The 19,474-nt window shown below is 38.8% G+C and overlaps 1 protein-coding gene across 4 annotated transcripts in view; it reads left to right on the plus strand.

Annotated features, from left to right (window-relative positions):
* Positions 1 to 19,474, plus strand: part of slit1a (slit homolog 1a (Drosophila)) — a 109,983-nt gene that overhangs the window by 9,973 nt on the left and 80,536 nt on the right. For all 4 annotated transcript variants that reach the window (XM_017461709.3, XM_017461711.3, XM_053677641.1 and 1 more), the window contains 3 exons: positions 3,095 to 3,166; positions 6,791 to 6,862; positions 7,635 to 7,706. In XM_017461709.3, the coding sequence (XP_017317198.1) occupies positions 3,095 to 3,166; positions 6,791 to 6,862; positions 7,635 to 7,706 (216 nt within the window). The remainder of the gene's footprint in view (positions 1 to 3,094; positions 3,167 to 6,790; positions 6,863 to 7,634; positions 7,707 to 19,474) is intronic.

Genomic DNA, 19,474 nt, shown 5'->3' on the forward strand with positions numbered 1-19,474 from the left:
TTATATTGGGGATATATACCGCTAGCGTCCCTGTACACCTCGCGGAGTATTATAGTAGATATAGTATAGTTAGATACGCTGTTAATGTTTTGTTCCTTGATAGATTTAGTTAGTTTAAACTATAGATTAGTTCATTTAGTCCCCACTGGTTGTTCTGCTCCCAGTCCATAGTACTAGTTCATGTTTCTTGTTTTGTGTTGTGACCCTGTTTTCTGTGACTACATTTTTTGGATTACGATTTGGATTTGTCTGCCTGCCCTGTAATAAATACGTCTTTACCTGCTTCCGTACTCTACTCCCTTACATTTCGCGACGTGACAGAATACTCCAGAACAGAAACAAACCAAACGCACGTGTCCACAGTAAAGAATGTCACGGTTGTCAACATCTGTAAAGCATGCGCTCGTGCACGTAGCACGTGCATATGCGTGCCCCCTCATCGCAAGTGGAGGTCGTGAAATTTGCGCGTCTCACTCAATTTATTCGGCCTTTCCAGTTATATTAATTTCGGTTGCCAAACATTCGGTGCATATATATATATATATATATATATATTCGTGTATATATATAAAATAAATATATATGTATATTTTTATTTTGCCAGAAAGATTCAGGTAGTGTCTGGTTTACACTAGAGGTGTGCATCAGTACTTGGACAAAAAAAGTTGTGTGGGTGGGAGGGTTTTACTTTTACAAGGTCATTAAGAAAGGCAGAAATATGCATTTACAGCATCCTTACCGATTTGAATTAGGCTCCTAGTTTGTTTATATTTTGTGAAATATTACAAATAATTAGATTGAAATAATGTGGGCAGGTGCAAACAAAATTAGCTGTGCAAGCAGGATTAGAAAAACAGTCCTTCTGACAGAGCTGGCATTTCTACCTGTATTTTTCCAGTGTTTTCAACTTTGCCAACTTCAGATTTAAATACAAATACAGATAGGGATATTTAGAGCACTAAACAGATACATATACACATAGTAGCTCTGCGCTACACCCCTTGTTAAAACATATTACAATTTCTGCTTCCCTTAACAAGCCATTAGCTCCTTAAAATTATTAGACATGCCCTTTTTGCAAGGTGAGCACTCAGTTGAATGGAAAAAAAACAGTTGTTTTGACGATTCTGTAACACAAGGGCTGCCAGATCTTTTCAAATCTACTTCCAACTGAATTAAGCCTCTCTTTTGGGATTTAAATGAGGATGTTTCTGTGTGTAGGTTTGTACTAGTTAAAGTTTTTTGTCACTTTGCTAGTCGGTAAGTAATGTTCAATTTGCAGGCAGCTGGTGAACACAGTTAGCATGATTAAGGGTGATTGGTTGTGTTTTGCTAAGTCTCCATTCTCTTGCACAAGGCCTTCAGTCCCCTGGGTTCCGGTACAGGGGGCCACCCAGTAGATTTATACTTGAGAAGCCATGAGAAAAGCTGGATTAAGTGCCCAGCAATAAACAGCACATGTGTATATCAGGCTGCAGCTAATGAATCCCACTCTATTATTTATTTCCCTCTATCCATGCACCTGTGTACACAGACCATCTGTCTATAATGACCTCTCACTCTCTGGTTCTCTCTCTCTCTAGCTATATCCCAAGAGTGGTCATTATAATGGACCAAAAGAAGTCAATTTTGGGTCCACGAATAAAGATTACTTTTTATATCTGCATACAAGTGTGTTTTGCCCATTTATAGGGTGGTGGCCTGACTGCTACAGGATTAACTCAAAATTACCCAGATCTCATCATGGCATAATAACAGAGTAATGTGTGTTTATACCTGACACACAGAACACAGAGGCTCAGAGCCAAGTCCCACAGCTGCTTCAACGTTTAGGAGTGTCGACAGTTGAAAGGTCGCTGATCACTGATGCACTATAGAGGGGCAAATTTTTCTTTCTTTTGTCATGAATTTGGACAGAATAACAAGTTCAGTCAAACAGAATTCCCTGCAGAGGGAGCACAAGCAATGATTCAAACATTTAAACAAACAAAAATGTTTATTAACCTATGTTTTAGTTGAGCAAAGCATTTGTATTAACTTAATACAATGTTCAGTCATAACACAGTTTATAATCTTTAGAATATAATAATCATATGAATGCATCTGCAGAGCAAAAAAATAATTTTTGGTTTAAAGAGTAAGTTCATTGGCCACTTTTCCTGTTGTCAAACTCTCTTTTGGAGGGACAGACTTCATGACAGGCTAGTCAGCCATAAAAAGACATTCTTTGATAGTGTTTTGATAGAGGATTTCCTTACCTGATATAGCTTTTATATAGCTTATTGTCTTAATGCTTTTGACAAAACTTATCAAGACTAGTAAAACTAGTGCTATTAGTGATATCTGGTTAAGCGCTTCATTCTGGTTAAGATTTCGTCAACAAAATGAAACTTCACTGACACTTATGACTCGCACACAGTGTGTACTGGAAAGCCCAGCCTGCAAAATGAATAAAGATTATGGCTATATTTTTGAAAACATTTTATTGTTTGGTATTGACCTTCAATTGATGTAAAATATGTGTGATGAACTATTACACACCACTCAATGCAGAAACAATAAGATCTATTATGAATAGCAATGAAAAAAACAAAAATGGAGTGTTCCTCATAGAGACAAACACAATGATGCATTTTCACACATTCTCAATCAATTAAGCTGCACACATAGTTTATAGTTATGATGTCAGAACATGTGACTTCTAAAGTCTAAGGTGAACTCACAACAAGATACACTTATAAAAGAACATTACTTTTGTCTAAACTTAGACACAAATATTCAATTCAATACTTATTGAATCCATCTCAGGAGACACAGGAATATAGACATGTTACTTAGATTTGATTATTGACTCTAGGTTCTCTTTAATATGGAGACTAAATATTATACTGCAGGCCAAACTATTTTAAGGATATGTGGTGCGTGTCACTGCAAAAATGCTTCACAGACTTGAGAAATGTTTGTTTCTCATGTAACACGATCTTGGTCACAAGTGGCATATCTCAGTTTACTGATTCCATCATGTACTGAAACTTCAATGGAAATGTCCCTGCGGAGGGAGAAATCATTAATATTTAATATTTTTCTCTTGCAGGGAACTGAATGGAAATAACTTCACCCGCATCAACAAGAATGATTTTAGTGGACTCAAATACCTCCGTGTTCTGTAAGTCTCTCCTAATGTTTTTAATGCTTGGTATCATACAAAAATATACATGGCTTTTACTGAGGTTAAAGTTATGATATAATGCAATAAATTCTTTTTTTAATGCATTTTAATTGATTTAGCCATCACAAAACACCAGTGTATTTAAATATTTTAAAGTCTATACCCAATTACACCTTCTTACGAGAAGTACTGTCATTTTGTTACTTGCAAGATGGAAACAACTTTCTTCCTGTTAACACCCCCAGCCACCCCCCAAACACACACACACGCACGCACACCAGTTTCCCCAAGGAGCTCAAAGGTCTCCCTAAGGCCCCTGTAGTTCCAGGCGGGTTGTTAACATGATTAACATCGAGGCAGAAGCATGGGGGGTACTCTCACATTTCTAACCCCTGGGACTTGGCTGCCTCACTGTGAAAATGGGGGGCGTGAACCTTTGCCCTTGGTGAAGACGGAGCTTACAGGAAAAACGGTTTATGCGTACAATCACGAGCCTCGCACACACATTGAGAAAACAGAGAATGGTTGCCTACATCTTAAAACCATGCCTGGCTTGTATTACAGTCTGGGGAGACAGTCATTCGTTCTGATTCATGAGGCTAAGGTTGTCAATTACTTGATATTGTGTCAATGTTTGTATTTGGTTAAATAAGAATATATATATATATATATATATATATATATATATATATATATATATATATATATACAGTGAGGGAAAGAAGTATTTGATCCCCTGTTGATTTTGTACGTTTGCCCACTGACAAAGAAATGATCAGTCTATAATTTTAATGGTAGGTTTATTTGAACAGTGAGAGACAGAATAACAACAAAAAAATCCAGAAAAACGCATGTCAAAAATGTTATAAATTGATTTGCATTTTAATGAGGGAAATAAGTATTTGACCCCCTCTCAATCAGAAAGATTTCTGGATCCCAGGTGTCTTTTATACAGGTAACGAGCTGAGATTAGGAGCACACTCTTAAAGGGAGTGCTCCTAATCTCAGCTTGTTACCTGTATAAAAGACACCTGTCCACAGAAGCAATCAATCAATCAGATTCCAAACTCTCCACCATGGCCAAGACCAAAGAGCTCTCCAAGGATGTCAGGGACAAGACTGTAGACCTACACAAGTCTGAAATGGGCTACAAGACCATTGCCAAGCAGCTTGGTGAGAAGGTGACAACAGTTGGTGCGATTATTCGCAAATGGAAGAAGCACAAAAGAACTGTCGATCTCCCTCGGCCTGGGGCTCCATGCAAGATCTCACCTCGTGGAGTTGCAATGATCATGAGAACAGTGAGGAATCAGCCCAGAACTACACGGGAGGATCTTGTCAATGATCTCAAGGCAGCTGGGACCATAGTCACCAAGAAAACAATTGGTAACACACTATGCCGTGAAGGACTGAAATCCTGCAGCGCCCGCAAGATCCCCCTGCTCAAGAAAGCACATATACATGCCCGCTGAAGTTTGCCAATGAACATCTGAATGATTCAGAGGACAACTGGGAGAAAATGTTGTGGTCAGATGAGACCAAAATGGAGTGCTTTGGCATCAACTCAACTCGCTGTGCTTGGAGGAGGAGGAATGCTGCCTATGACCCCAAGAACACCATCCCCACCGTCAAACATGAAGGTGGAAACATTATGCTTTGGGGGTGTTTTTCTGCTAAGGGAACAGGACAACTTCACCGCATCAAAGGGACGATGGACAGGGCCATGTACCGTCAAATTTTGGGTGAGAACCTCCTTTCCTCAGCCAGGGCATTGAAAATGGGTCGTGGATGGGTATTCCAGCATGACAATGACCCAAAACACACGGCCAAGGCAACAAAGGAGTGTCTCGAGAAGAAGCACATTAAGGTCCTGGAGTGGCCTAGCCAGTCTCCAGACCTTAATCCCATAGGAAATCTGTGGAGGGAGCTGAAGGTTCGAGTTGCCAAACGTCAGCCTCGAAACCTTAATGACTTGGAGAAGATCTGCAAAGAGGAGTGGGACAAAATCCCTCCTGAGATGTGTGCAAACCTGGTGGCCAACTACAAGAAACGTCTGACCTCTGTGATTGCCAACAAGGGTTTTGCCACCAAGTACTAAGTCATGTTTTGCAGAGGGGTCAAATACATATTTCCCTCATTAAAATGCAAATCAATTTATAACATTTTTGACATGTGTTTTTCTGGATTTTTTTGTTGTTATTCTGTCTCTCACTGTTCAAATAAATCTACCATTCAAATTATAGACTGATCATTTCTTTGTCAGTGGGCAAACGGACAAAATCAGCAGGGGATCAAATACTTTTTTCCCTCACTGTATATATATATATATATAACACATGCGCACGTGTGTCTGTGTGTGTACACTTACAAATACATAAACACACACAACAGGAAGATAGCTTGTTTCTTCTAGTATTTTGCATTATTAGTTTGTGAAATGCTAATAAAAAATCATGCTCATAAAGACCCATCACCTGTTTATTTATTTAATCTTTTATTTATTAAGAGGCTGTGATCTGTGACCTGCAATTATGTTTCAACCTAGGGAAATAAAAATCAAATTGCTAGATCTGATTCCATGTTCTCAGGGGGAACTGGCTGTTCATGAAAGCTAATTTTAATGAACAACTCTTTTGTTACCTCGAAGCCAGTCTGCATGTCTCCTAGGGTGTTAGAGTGCACCACTTCAAAAAGAATAAAATTAAAAAAAATAATTTAAAAAAATTAAACATTTTACATGCAAGTGTTTTTGCAGTCCCTGTGGTGAGTCGGATTATGCTCAGTGTTGAGGGTTCATGTGAAGTCTGTGGTTCTGAGGGCTTACCCGACCTGTTTTGAATAAGTAACTTCAGTTTGAAGCACCTAGCCACAGAGTTGCTGGTGGCCTACACATCCCAGAGCTGCAAGCCTCCTTGGTTCATGCCCCACCACCATCCCAGACCACTCCAGCCAATGTCTACTGGCTAGACACTGCCATCACAGTCTCCCAGCCCTCCCATGCACTTTTCCCTACCTGCTGTCCTGGCTAGACTTCCTAAAATTCCCCCTTAATTGCCAAGATTCTACCACGTTCTAATTTCTTTCCACAAACAGGTCTATTACGCCCTAAGCTTACCTGAAGAGCACTCTGTCCCAGTCCACCCAAGTTTTGACAAACATCAGTCCCTCCAGGATTTTGTGATCGCAGAAATTAACGCAAAATCAAGCAAACTCCACAATATTTACCAGAGCTTGCAATTTTTCAAAATTGCCACAGATTGTTTGCAGATTTGGGCCAAAACGTGTCATGTGACATCATAATGTGCCATATGACATCATCACAATGCACATTCGACAAAGCCCCCTTCGATTCATGTTTGTCGAATATGAGTACAGCTAAAAGGTCTCATTTACCAATAAACAACACTGTGAAAGACAGTGCAATTGCAATTTTGTCATTTTAAGTAGTTTTCCACAAAAAAAGCACAAGAATACTCCACAGATTCCAAATTTTGAAGAAAAAAAAAAAGCAGCAGCAAAATCAAGCATCTTTGGCCGCAACAGTCACAAAAAAAAAAAAACTCTTCGAAATCCTGTACGGACTGAAACATATTCATCACCAACTGTGACTTCTCTCCACAGGCAGCTGATGGAGAACCAGATTGGAGCCATCGAGCGGGGGGTCTTTGATGACATGAAAGAACTGGAGAGACTGTAAGTGTTTTGAGATTGCAGTCTCTTCTACTAGCCAACTAAGAGCCTAACCAATATTAAGCTTAAAGCAGGGAACAACTTTAAGCTTTGTATTGTAATGAGACCCCTTTCAAAGAATAAAAAAAGAAAAACAAGGTTCTAAACAAAAGTCACCTGAGGTCGCTGGCTAGATGTACTAGGCAACCAGGAACCCGACCAAGAACGTGTGGGGGGAGAAAGGCTTAGGCTTACATGATACTAAACACATTTGCCAGTCTCTCTTGTTTGAGAAGCTAAGCACCCCCCCCAATCAGAAAAGGGGTGATGGTGGCTTCAGCATGTAGCCACTGTCAAAACGAAGAAGCCACATCACAGCTCCACTGCTGTTTTGTGCATATCATGTGGTAAAGTTTTAAAACTAGGACTGCAGCTGTTCACTTTAATGTGCAACATGTGAAGTCAAAAAACACCATCATCTGATCTTTATAATAGTCCTTAAAAGTTATGAGCTTCCAGTCCCATATGTTTAATTGCATTTGCCTTCAACAATCTGTGGTCTCATTTGGTAATTAGTCCCAATCTGTCTCTTTCAGTTTTGCTAATTATGCCAGTCAATTGATGCAGACTTTTGTTTTGCTCATATCAAAATTTGAGATATTTTAATACATTTCTTAGATGTTCTTTCCCTAATTTTAGCCAGCTGTCGTTTATATCAGATAATACCCACTTCATTTGTGTTCTTGTTCACTATAGTGATTTTAATGTAACTTTTTTGTTTTTTTGCCACTCTTAGACGTCTAAACAGGAACCAACTCTACCAGCTGCCAGAGCTACTCTTCCAGAAGAATGCTGCTTTGTCACGACTGTGAGTCTCCTGACATTTTCATATCTATTGTCTATGATGTGCTTCAGTCTGACTAAGGTTTTATGGATCCTTTTTAAACATTTACACAATGGGTTGAAATTTTTAGCATGTTAGTCTGTGTTGGGATAGCCAAGTACATTTTTGAGATATGATCTGTGCATGTGTGCCTGTGAGTACAGTACTATGGAAACCTAGAATTGCTTAAGAAGGTTGAAAAGGTTGAGGGCATTTCATTCTTCATTCTTATGAATGTTGTCATTGATGAGAAATATTTGTGCTTTGCAGTGGGAAGCCAAATGTCACCCTGAGAATAAACTTAGGCTTCTAGTAGGTTGGACAGGCTGTTTCTCTGTTCTTTCGGGAGCAAAACTAGCAATCAAAAATGCCCTCCAACCAACCCCCCACCTCCGTCTCAGGGTAGCAAACCACAGGTTTAAAAAAAAAAAAAAAAATTCTTATTAAAGTCTGAAAGCCTGTACTGTTTCTGCACATAATTGGTATGAACTGTCCTTTCTGCTGATAATTTGAGTTCAGGTTACCTGTAGCCAGTGGTGAGAATGTTCTCTTATTGAGACAAGGTAAAACCATTTCCCTTTCCAGACCTCTGTTCCACCTAAGACACACATACACAATTGAACTCTCTAAGGCCAAACTCTTAAATACTCTGTTCACATCATTCCAACATTTATATTTCAGGCAGGTATTAGACTTCAGCCTCTGGCAATAGAAACAGCTGTTTGAACAATTTACCTGACATAAACCTTGATTTATTGATTTCTTTGTTTTGTAAAACTACTTCATGGGCAAATTACACTGAATCATTTATTGCCTCATCCTCTTTTTTTTTTTTTTTTAAACAGTAAAGCTTTTTAATCTGGGAATCACTAGTGTATAGCTACTCTGAATTTTATGAGTACAAATTTAAGTGTTTTGAGTGACACCATCAAGGATCAAATGTACCCTTAGTGCCCCTAAACCTCAAAGTCAGCTGACATCTGTAGCATGGCCTGCTCTCCAGCAAAGGGCATTATGAATAAATTTACAGAACTGCCTTACTTGAGTTGAGGAAATTTAAATACTGGTAAAATGTTTCTTGTCCCAAAGGAACACTTGCTCTTGCACTTGCTTGGAGCACTCACTGGGGCTTGTTATTTTTTCAATGCCTTTAACAAGTGGGTTTAATGTAAAAGCCTTTGAGCCTTAGGTGGTATGTTAACCCAGATGTTTTCTTGTAGCATTAATTTGCCCTATTCATTCTCTTGTATGTGCGCTCATTTTTGTACTGGCATGAAGAGTGGCTCCAAGTCATTGATGCTGGCCAGAGAGCATAAAGGGCCTCAGCCAGTTTGCTCTCTGTGCTTTTTATACAAAAGATGGCATCCACCAGCTAAGCACAATGCCTTTTCTTGAAAATCTGTGCTATTCTTTGTTTTGGGGAGACTAATCGTTAATCCTTGAGTATTAGTGTAATGTAATTCTAGAAAAGAACAAACCAATTCACTTCACAGTGCTCCATTCTACTATGACAGGCCTAAACTGTATTTATTACACTGTCTGTGAGAAGGCTGTTTGAGTTGAATAGGTGTTGTAATTGCTTTTCAAATATGAATTAGGGAGTTGTTTGTTTGCATTACTCTCACTACACAACTGTTGACCAATGTAACACATCGTAGAAACAAGTTGGATGATGGATTTATTTTGGAGGTTGCAGGGGTGTACTTAGGACTACCTTGGGAACCTGAAGAGAATGAGGACTGACTATGTGGAACAATAACAAGTAAATGGTGCCATCCATTATGGTTAACAACCTGTTGCTGCCCCCTTCTCCTCTCACTCACTACCCCCATGCTAGGAAAGAAAGGCTGTAGTCCCTGTAATCTACCTGTGCTGTGCCTGTAATTAGTGCATTCATACTGTGAGTACAGAGGACCAAGGGCCTGAGAGAGTTTAGGGAGGAGGGGTCAAAGCAAGCTTGATGGTGCCTGCTGGCAACAACATCTGGTTTGGAGAAAGCTGGTGTATGTGTGAAGGTGGCAAGCACGATTGGCAGGTTTATGACCCTTGCTGGGAAGCTTGAATTTACAGCAACTTTGCACAAAGCATCAACTTTTCAGTTGCTGATAGGAACATAGTCACCTGTTGCATCCTATGTATACCTTTCTTTGATAAGTAAATACGCAGGTTGTGCGTTTGTGTGTGTGTGTGAGAGAGAGAGAGAAAGAGAGAGGGAGAGAGAGAGAGAGAGGGGGATGGGTAGGAGTGCCATCTAAACTTATCTGTATGCACCTTTAGATTAAAGTTTGTAAAATGTCTATAAAATTTGCATTAATTAATGATATTCTAAACATTCTCTCTCTATTCTTCATATAAATTCTGCAATAATAAATGTGGTTCCTACTGGCATTTTGTAATACTGATGGTAATTGACTGGTGCAAAATCATGGCATTCTCTCTGCAACACAACTTGTTTGCATGGTAATGGACATTTGGAACATTTGGCAGAATTGACAAAGAGCAATTAATTTAGACCGTGTCATGAATCTAAGTTCATAAGGGCCCTTATGTTTCTACCTTGACTCATAAAAGTGAAGTTAAATATATGTCATATGTTTCAGTGATCTATCTTATTTTGTAAAGAGATACACAGTAATCCACCATTAGGTCATCTAAATGCCCATGAGCTTCAGCAACCAATCAGCTTTCTGTCCCCTGCCCTTCTCCAGTGGTAAATGTGGATTTTACAAGTTGTCAGTGTTTTTAATGGGCTGTGCGGTGTGTGTAAGAAACAGAAACACCATAAAGCCATCTGAAGTAAGCGGAAGCCAAACAGGTAATTTAGAAACCACACTGTTTTGTGTCTGAAGTATTTAAATAAGCAAAAAGTGGAACAGAGTATTAGTTCTGTTTCTATATACTAGCAGTTCTGTATTTCTGTCTCATCGATAATTCAGAGGATGGATAAGGGCATGTTAAATATTCATGATTAATGCCTTGAACATCAAGCCTTTAAATCAGCGGGTATCAAGAACTGTGCTTCATTGCCTGTTCCCACAGGACTTCCACATGCTGGAGCAGTCTAGAGGCTAGGAAGTTCTGGAATATCTTTTAATGAATAGCTCACCCTCTTCTTCTGCTCACCATAAGTGTTTTATTTAACACACACATTTTTGGAATTGGGCTAGATATTATGAATTGATGGGTCATGCATAAATGATAACTTTTCAGTCGGACTGTAAACAAGTTAAGGAAATTTTGCAAAGCAACTGTGCTGTGAATCTGCTATCCAGATTGAAAAAGTCGGATGCAGCACTCTTTAATGGTGCTAAGTCCCTCAGCTCATACCTAAACCGACCAGCCTTTGGTGCTGGCTGGAATTATGAGGCAGCAGCCAGCAATAACATCTTTTATAGTGACTGACTTGTTCTCAGTCGATTAGTATAAATTTCTAGCATCCTGCATTTTCACAAGCTATTTGCTGTTCCTCTGCTTTAGATGAATGTGAGCTTGGACCTTGCAGGTCCTCTGTAATAAATTTGACTTGAAGTCAATGAAATCTTCATCCTCTTGCTTGCCTTAAATTATATCACAGGTGCTACACCCGTTCGTTTGCATTGTGGGTAGCATGTGGTGGTTGTTTGAATTGGAGAGGAGTGATGCTCAAAGGAGTACAAGTAGTCAACTGAAAAACCAATATGTCTAAGCAATTTGTGTAAACAAGTCATGGAGGAAGCCACTTCTCCCACTCCCTGTTTTGTTCCTTGTCATGTATAAACAAGCAAAAGGTATGGGGCAGATGAAGCCCCCCACACACAACGCCAGCGTGAAGCAGACTAGTGTTAGCCTACACTAATCTGTGCTACTGAGTTCTGTCAACACCTTCTTCCAAGCCTTCATTCCCAGGCGACTGGTGTACACAAGCCTAAACACCATAAAAGAGCGCAGGAGATGAGTAAAGACTTGTAGAAAGAAAGCGCAATAGACCAGGAAAAGTGGAGTATGCTGCCTTATGCCATCATGTTTGTAATTTAATTTGGCTATTTGAAAGTTTCTTTGGGGAACTGAATCTGAATTCTTTCTCTTGTTTAGCCTCTGGTTGCTTTTATGTCTCCAAGCTCCTATGTTAGTTGTTAATCTTTTCTTGAGGTTGTACTTTTTTTTTTTTTTTTACGGGAACAAAGTGCCCTCCTGAAGCCTCAGGTACTTTGAGTCCTCCTACAGGAGGAGAGGGTTCTAATGTCCCACCTCTGAAACAATTCAAGCCCTCATGAGTTGGCCCTGTTCCCAACCTAGTCCCTAGGTCTGCCACCCTGCAGACTGTAACTGCATTTACATCATTTGGCAGGCACCCTTATCCAGAGTAGTTTACAGAAGTGTTTTGTAGTCTCCATCAAGAACATATAATAATATCCTCATGCTGGTACAAAGTGGTCAGAGTCTAAGAATACTATCAAGCTAAACCCTGTTAGAGAGGAGTTAGGACAGCAACAAATACTATTTTATAAACTTACTATTATTTAAATGATTAGTGTAGAAATTGGTCTTCAGCCTTTGTTCAAACAGCCAGTGACATAGCTGTTCAGACAGCCTGGGGAAGTTCATGGGTCAAGGGGATGTGGTAAAGAGGTGGGTTTGATAATCAGATAGACTTTCCATTGTCTGTCTGAACTTTAATGTCAAAGGTTATTGGTCTAAGATGATTAAGATCTTACTTTTTATTGGATCAGTTATTGGCTAAATGAGGGATTGGAAATGTTTCTATAAGTTTGGTGGCCTACCCCAGACATGTGGGAGGCTATCACCGAATGCAGGTGAATCTTACAGCAGTTGAAAGGGCAGTCCAGTGGGAATGACTGGAGCATTGTTCTGGTTCCAATCAGCCCAGACTGAGGTGCATTTTACTTAATGTTTTATTGGTTTACGTCTTACTTGCGAATAAACATTAGCATTCGTGATGAAATATTTCTAAAAGACAAGGAGCCTTTTGTGCTGATACAATACAGTTTTTTATTTGTCCATTTGGACTTCTGTGTTTTAAGAAAAGCACTCTTATAGGTGATATGCCAATAAGATAAAGTTATTTTATCATTCCAATACATTCACTATCTGCTTGAAATGCAGCATAACATGACATCCTGATTTGTTATAGTATTTAGGCTTAATTATGATATACATATATAAACCAGACCTCTCCCATGTTTACTGAATATTTAATCTAGCCAAAACAGCAGGGATTAAATAGAATGGAAACACATGGGAGACACAAGTATCAGTTGATGAATTTGCCATTTTTAGAACAGTCTTTGTAAAATAAGTTAAACTATTCTGTGTAATAAGTCACACTGACAGACAACCCCTAGAAAGCTTTGAGTCATAATCATAATCATTCGTAACCTTTTGGCATGTACATTTGTATCCATGATTTGGCATGTACATTTGTATCCATGATTCCTCTGGTCTTGCTATTTTTTAAATCAACGTTTTCAGTCCAATTGCCCAAGTAATGCCAAGGCATTCAATGTGTCTACCTAGTTTGTACAGCTACTAATTGCAATCCATCCAGGTTTGCAACCTTGACAGTCTTGATTGTAAGTTCAAAATGTCAAAGCAGACAGTGTATCTGTCAATTTACATGGATGAGGCTCATTTTCCTCCCGGTAGGAGAGGGAGAGAGAAAACACAGGCAGGCTTCAACAAGCTGCTACATAGGCTGGGAAGTCCTGAACCTCCCAATGTCCTTTGTTGAGGAAAAAAATAACACTAGCAGAAGGAGGAATCGATTTCCTTGCCCTCTTACTGTTTATCCAGAAAACATGGGAAGGAACCATAGTGGGTTCCATTCAAAACATACAGTGTGCTTGTACTTTTGTGCCTTGATCCTTTATGGAATAGTCAGCTTATCCTATCATAGAGACTCCCCTATTGGTCAGAGTGTAGCAACAGGAGGCAGTAGCCATGGGCATGTGTTGTCCCTTGATATACAGGCTGGGAGAAGTTTCAGAATACATTTGAACCCCTAAGTTTGACAAAGAATCCACTTAAATTGTACTCATTGGTTTTGTTTGACCTTTGGTTGGTCTGGAATTAGTACTACCTTCATTCTAAATCAGAGGGACTTTGCTTTTGTTTTGAACATTATGCAAATTTATTAGGCACCCTAGATAAATGATCATTCCTTTTGATAAAAATACAGTAACTCTACAGTAACAACTCTTGTTTCATGGTTCTGAGTGTGGGATCACTCTTATCTATTCTAAAGAAGTTAGATAAGTAAATGGACAGAATATAACAGGAGAGAGAAGGCCAGTTGGATCAGAAGAGGCAGGGGTTAGTTGTAGGGGTTTTGAATATGGCACATTTTAATTTTCGTTCATGCCCCACTTAGATTTACACTGCAAATGATATGGTCATTGAGATGGCAAAGTGGCATATAATGCTGCATTCAATTTAACATGAAAATCTGAGCTTAAGTCTGAGCTCGGAATGACTTAATTTTCAACTTTTGTCCATTAGAGTTACAAAGTGGGGGGTAAAAAACATGGATGCATCCACGTTTGTCTTTTATTAGCAACAAGCTATCCAGCTAAGTGTGATGAATTATGTATATTTTCCTCCTCGCATAACTGTAATTTTATAGATTTAACAAGCTAATATGACTGTATGTTTACAGCACAAACAGTAAGAAGTGCTACTTTGTTTACTGCTTATATTGTGTGTAGCCATGGTGATTTGACATGGAGACCATCCTGAGTTCCAGAGTACGAATTGCGAGTTGAGGCGGCATTTTCGTTGTTTTTGCTGGTCAGAAGCCGACAATCATGGGTTAGGACCTCTAGTAGAATACAGAATAAGCTTTGTAAGGATGAAACAGGAAAGCACACATATACCCCCTCCATAAACACTGATTATTGATAGGTAGTAAAGTACCTGTAGCAGCTTTTAACTGGCACTGAATGGGGTATGTGGGGTCATGAATAAACCTTCTTTAAAATTACAATAAAGTAGAAGCTTGTGCACAAAAGGCATCACACAGGACAAAAAAGGATGCTACTTAGATAATTTTTATCACTTAGAATAGTCAAATAGTATACTTTTTTCATTTGATCTTCAATTTTCATCATGCTTCTTAAGCAATGTTTTTCGCTTAGGACCATACATGTGTAAGGCTGTCACTTGGCTTCTGACACTTTTTTTCAGAATGATGCGAAAAGGGGCTAGAGCACAAAAAACAGAGGGAGACACTCTCTAAAGCTTGCACTTTCAGAGAGGAGAAAGTTAAATGGTTTGGCAAGGATGTGGCTGTGTGTGAGACTTCCACAGAAAGGAGTTGTCAATCACTTCCCTTGCCATTTAGTGAATGTGTCAATAAACCGTAAAGCCGATGTCTAAACAAACATGGCTCAGATTGTTCATCTGAGCAGGGCTAAGCATCTAGAGGGAAGCATATTAGTGGGTGCCTGATGAAGAACTCACAGAAGGTTTGATATGAAACAGAAACACTCACAAAATGCTAGCATGTCTACCTCTACAGAGTCTTTCCCATCTAAGGCAGGGTGCTTTGCCCCCTCCAATCTAGTCCTGGCTTTTCTCACCATCTAGCCCCTGATAAGTATGTCTTTATTGCAAGGGATGCAACAGGACAGGACAGGACAGTTAATAAATTCATCCTTAAAATAAAATCTTTGGGAAAAGCTTTTCACACAAGAATGCTATTAGACCAGGCCATCATCAGTCCAGGCCACTCCACTGATATCTAATTGTTTTATCTGTTTAATTGTGTCTTCCTTTGTTTTCTCACTTTTAAACCCAGGTATCCAGTGTATTTTGCTTAGCTACTAACCTCCCAAATGCCAAGGAACCATGGATGCTTGTGATGTAATAATTGATTAATTGATTTGCATTGTTCTCACATGTTGTTACTAGATGATACTTCTTTGATTTAAAAGTAAACATTTATTTTAGTGTCTGGATTATTATATTAGTAATTTCAGTACCTGAAATTACTCATTCACTTTGGTCTTTCAAAAATTTTAATCACATAATCTGATGTGTAGTTTCAGTTGCCATAGAAACTAGAGAAAATATGATTTACTTTGTCGTACCATATGGGTGCCTAGATCTGTCTTTTCCCCCACTCTGCATGGACATCTCTTTCTGAAGTATTTTAGGTCAATTGTAGTTTTTCATCATACATGATCCACTTATCAGATATCAGCCATTATATATTAACCAGCTATCAGCTATAGTATATTTGACTGTTTCTGTACATTCACTACATGTTAATGCTCTGGGATCAATCAGGAAAAAAAAACCCAAGAGTTCCAAAGTGATGTTGGCTTGTGGATTTCTCTCCAAGTAACTCAAATTCTGTTAAATAAATTTTCTGTATGCACACCGAGGCTGAAGCATTGGTGCTAACATCTTGTGGCATTTGGAGGCCCTCTTTGCTTTAGTTTTTCTCTAAAACTAAACTCAAGCAGAACATGTTGATGTTCTAATTTGTGCAGTAGGACTTGCTTACTGAGAGATGGCAATAAGAAATAATCCCCTCATTCTTGAAGGAAGATTTTTAACAAAACAGAAATATATATATATATATATATATATATATATATATATATATATATATATATATAGGAGCTACTGATTTAGTATCATACTTAAATCTAAATAAGTCTAGTAAATCTCTTAGTGACTGCCTTCGGATATGTACATGCAGATGATATCATTTTTGTGTCAGAGAATATGGCCTGGAAATCTTCCCGTAAGCCCACTCTTATTCTTTCTGTCTCACTCTCCTACTTACTCTCTTAGTGCCCCTTGCCACCTCTACTCTCAGCAGAGTGAAAAGACTGCCCTTTTGCATAAGCAGTGTGCTTTCCCAGGGACTCATTGTTCTTGGTTGCTAGGCAACGGCGCAGCCCCGCTTACGTCGCCAAAGAGATGGGGGGGGCCCTGGGTATTTGGTTTTGGGTCAGGCATGATAAAGATGATACAATGGGTTGGGGCGTGTCCAGAACCTCCTTGCTCGTTTATGAGGCTATTTGGCGTCCACTCATCTCTTGCAGGAAACCTACAGTGAGGCCTGGCAAAGGTCCGTCAATCTTGGCCGAGTCAGACCACCGCAGGCGACACGGGAACATGTGACAGAGCCCTTTGCCTGGTAAAAAGCAGCTGAGGTTCCACCATTGGAGATCTCATAGAAAGCTCCCTCAAAGTTTTATTTGAACCGACCAGACTAGTCAGTTGAGGGTCAGTCAAATTCCGATTTGCAGTGTAAGGATGTGTTTCAAGAGTGTTTCAAGGACCATCAAGCACTCAGGAACAGAGTACGCAAGTTAATGCTGAAAAGAGATGAAAATGATAAAAAGAGATAGAGATAGTGGACTTGGGGGAGTAAACCAAGCTTTTATTCAAATCTATGGTTTATTAAACTGCTTTTCTAGAATTCCTCTTCCCTTTCATTCTCTCTCTCTCTCTCTCTCTCTCTCTCTCTCTCTCTCGCTAAATATCACTATTGCTATTTTGGAGTCTTATGTTCATAATTGCATTCATTGTGCTTGTGATTCCTTTGCATTATTTATAAGATCAATTTTAACAGGATTTAATCTAGTAAGCTTAACTATTTTGTTTTGCCAAGAGGCAGTTCACAAGAACAGTACTTCTCTCACAAAAGAAAAAAAAAAATCTCATAAATCACATCATGGAGGAGATCTAATTAGAGTCTTACTTGTGTTTATTTAATAAAGCAGTTTCAACACAGTGGATAAAAAAGATTCATGAACTCAGTCCCTCTATTGTTCTTAATTAAGATGTAATTATTGCCTAATTGTAGATATTATTCTTCACTCCTAGAAAGTGGGTGGTTGTGTATCGATACCTAATCTTTTCTTCATGATGCCCTCTCAATGAGATGTTTGACTGCAGGGCACATTCTTAAATTTGTGGTTCAAGCTCTGTTTCTGTTCAGATTACCAGACCTTTTATCAGTGCTGACCCTGTGTGTGCTGAGTGATGACATGTGTGACATCAGATGCCCTTTGAATACTGCATATGCTGGACTTAGAAAGACACTGTGAATGCTGCTACTCTATTGCAAAGCTGTGTACTTGGGCAAGCGTTATTTTCTGAGGTGAATGTAGAAACCTGAATATGCTGTTTATGGTCCTACTTCAAAAAGAAGCAGTCTTTATGAAGTTTTTTAATTAATTTTGTGTTGCCAATTATTAGTGTGTATGGAAAAAGAATTGTCTTGATTATCTACTATAGGATATTTACCCAATAGGATATATTAATACTAGAGATGCACCGATGTATTAGCCAATAATCGGTATCAGCTGAAAAAGGCGATTTCGTGCTGTGTGTAAAGAAGATGTCTCTTGTGTGGAATGATGACAAAACTGCAGTTTGTAAACTCTGCACTGCTAAAAGTTTATACCGGACGCTGCAGCAGTGAAGCGGGAGTTTCAGCATAGAGTCTAATTTTTTTTTTTCTGCTCGCGCTGCTCACCCTGAATTAAAGCGCCAGTATACCACTGAAAGATTTAAATGAAGATGAGTTGACAAAAAAGTAGTATATATTGCACAGAAAAATATATTTGTAGAGTAGTATATTTCATATTCAGTTAATGTTAATATATATATTTTTTAAAAGTTTATATTAGACCTATATATTACCAGTTTGATGTTCAGTGATGAAGTAGAAATGCTTTTGTTTGTATTGAGCGAATGTGAGACTAACAGGGTTTTTTTTTTTTTTTTAGAATTCAGTCAATTAATATGAATTAATAACATTCAGTAGGTTAAGAAATCTTACTTTAATCTTCAGAATTTAGTTCATATGTTAATGTTAATTAGAGTAATGTGTTTTCTGTTTATGAGACCAGTTACTGTCAAACAACTTGTTGAAATGGAGAGAATAAAGTTTTTATTTGCATTTCTTTCAGAATTGTTGAATTAATTATTATTAATTTTTAAAGAAGGTATAAAAGGCATCGGTCGATATCACTCTGAATAATCGGTTATCGGTGCATTTTGTATCGGTGCATCTCTAATTAAAACCTTTATATCACATCTATGTTCCTGACTTTTTACAGGCTGCACATTGTCTGGCAAAGCACATCATCAGTCCTGCAACAATGAGGCATAGAAATGTGGAGATAAGAATGAGGATTGCTGGGGCATAGCAAAATAAACTCTAGGGTTTCTTTCACACAAACCTATCTGCAAAGAGAAATGGATGTGTGCTGCCAAAGCTTCTTTGTGAATAAATAAATGCCTTAAATCAGAGCAAGTCCCAGTAGGATTGCTGTGCAGTGTCGAGAGCTTTTTTTAAGGATCTGTAATTGTAGGTAACTATGTTTCTATTCAGACTTCCTTTAGTAGAAGCAAGACCCATGTGTGAGGATTCCCTTCCAGGCTGTGGCTCGTCTCAACACAGATTTGCATACATAAGAGTTTATCCCTTTGAGTCACAGTTGACATATTTACTTCATGAGTTAGCTAACGTATCATGAACAGTGTCATGGAGTGTGTAACAATTGTGAATCATCAGGATAAAGCCCTGCTTATTTTTTCTTCCTCTGCTCAAACATTTCATCTGGATGTTAAAGAGAGGGCAAAAATTTGTTTGGGGGGGGCACAGAAGACAAGTTCAGGCGGCCCTTTGTTCCCATGATCCCATTTCCCCCTGGTGCTTTGAGGCTTCAGGCTCGGGAAAGCAAGATGGCATGCCACACCATTTTTAATTACAGGCAGAGGAATAGTGTCCT

Source organism: Ictalurus punctatus, chromosome 29, assembly GCF_001660625.3.
Source record: "Ictalurus punctatus breed USDA103 chromosome 29, Coco_2.0, whole genome shotgun sequence".
NCBI classification, from domain to species: Eukaryota; Metazoa; Chordata; class Actinopteri; order Siluriformes; family Ictaluridae; genus Ictalurus; species Ictalurus punctatus.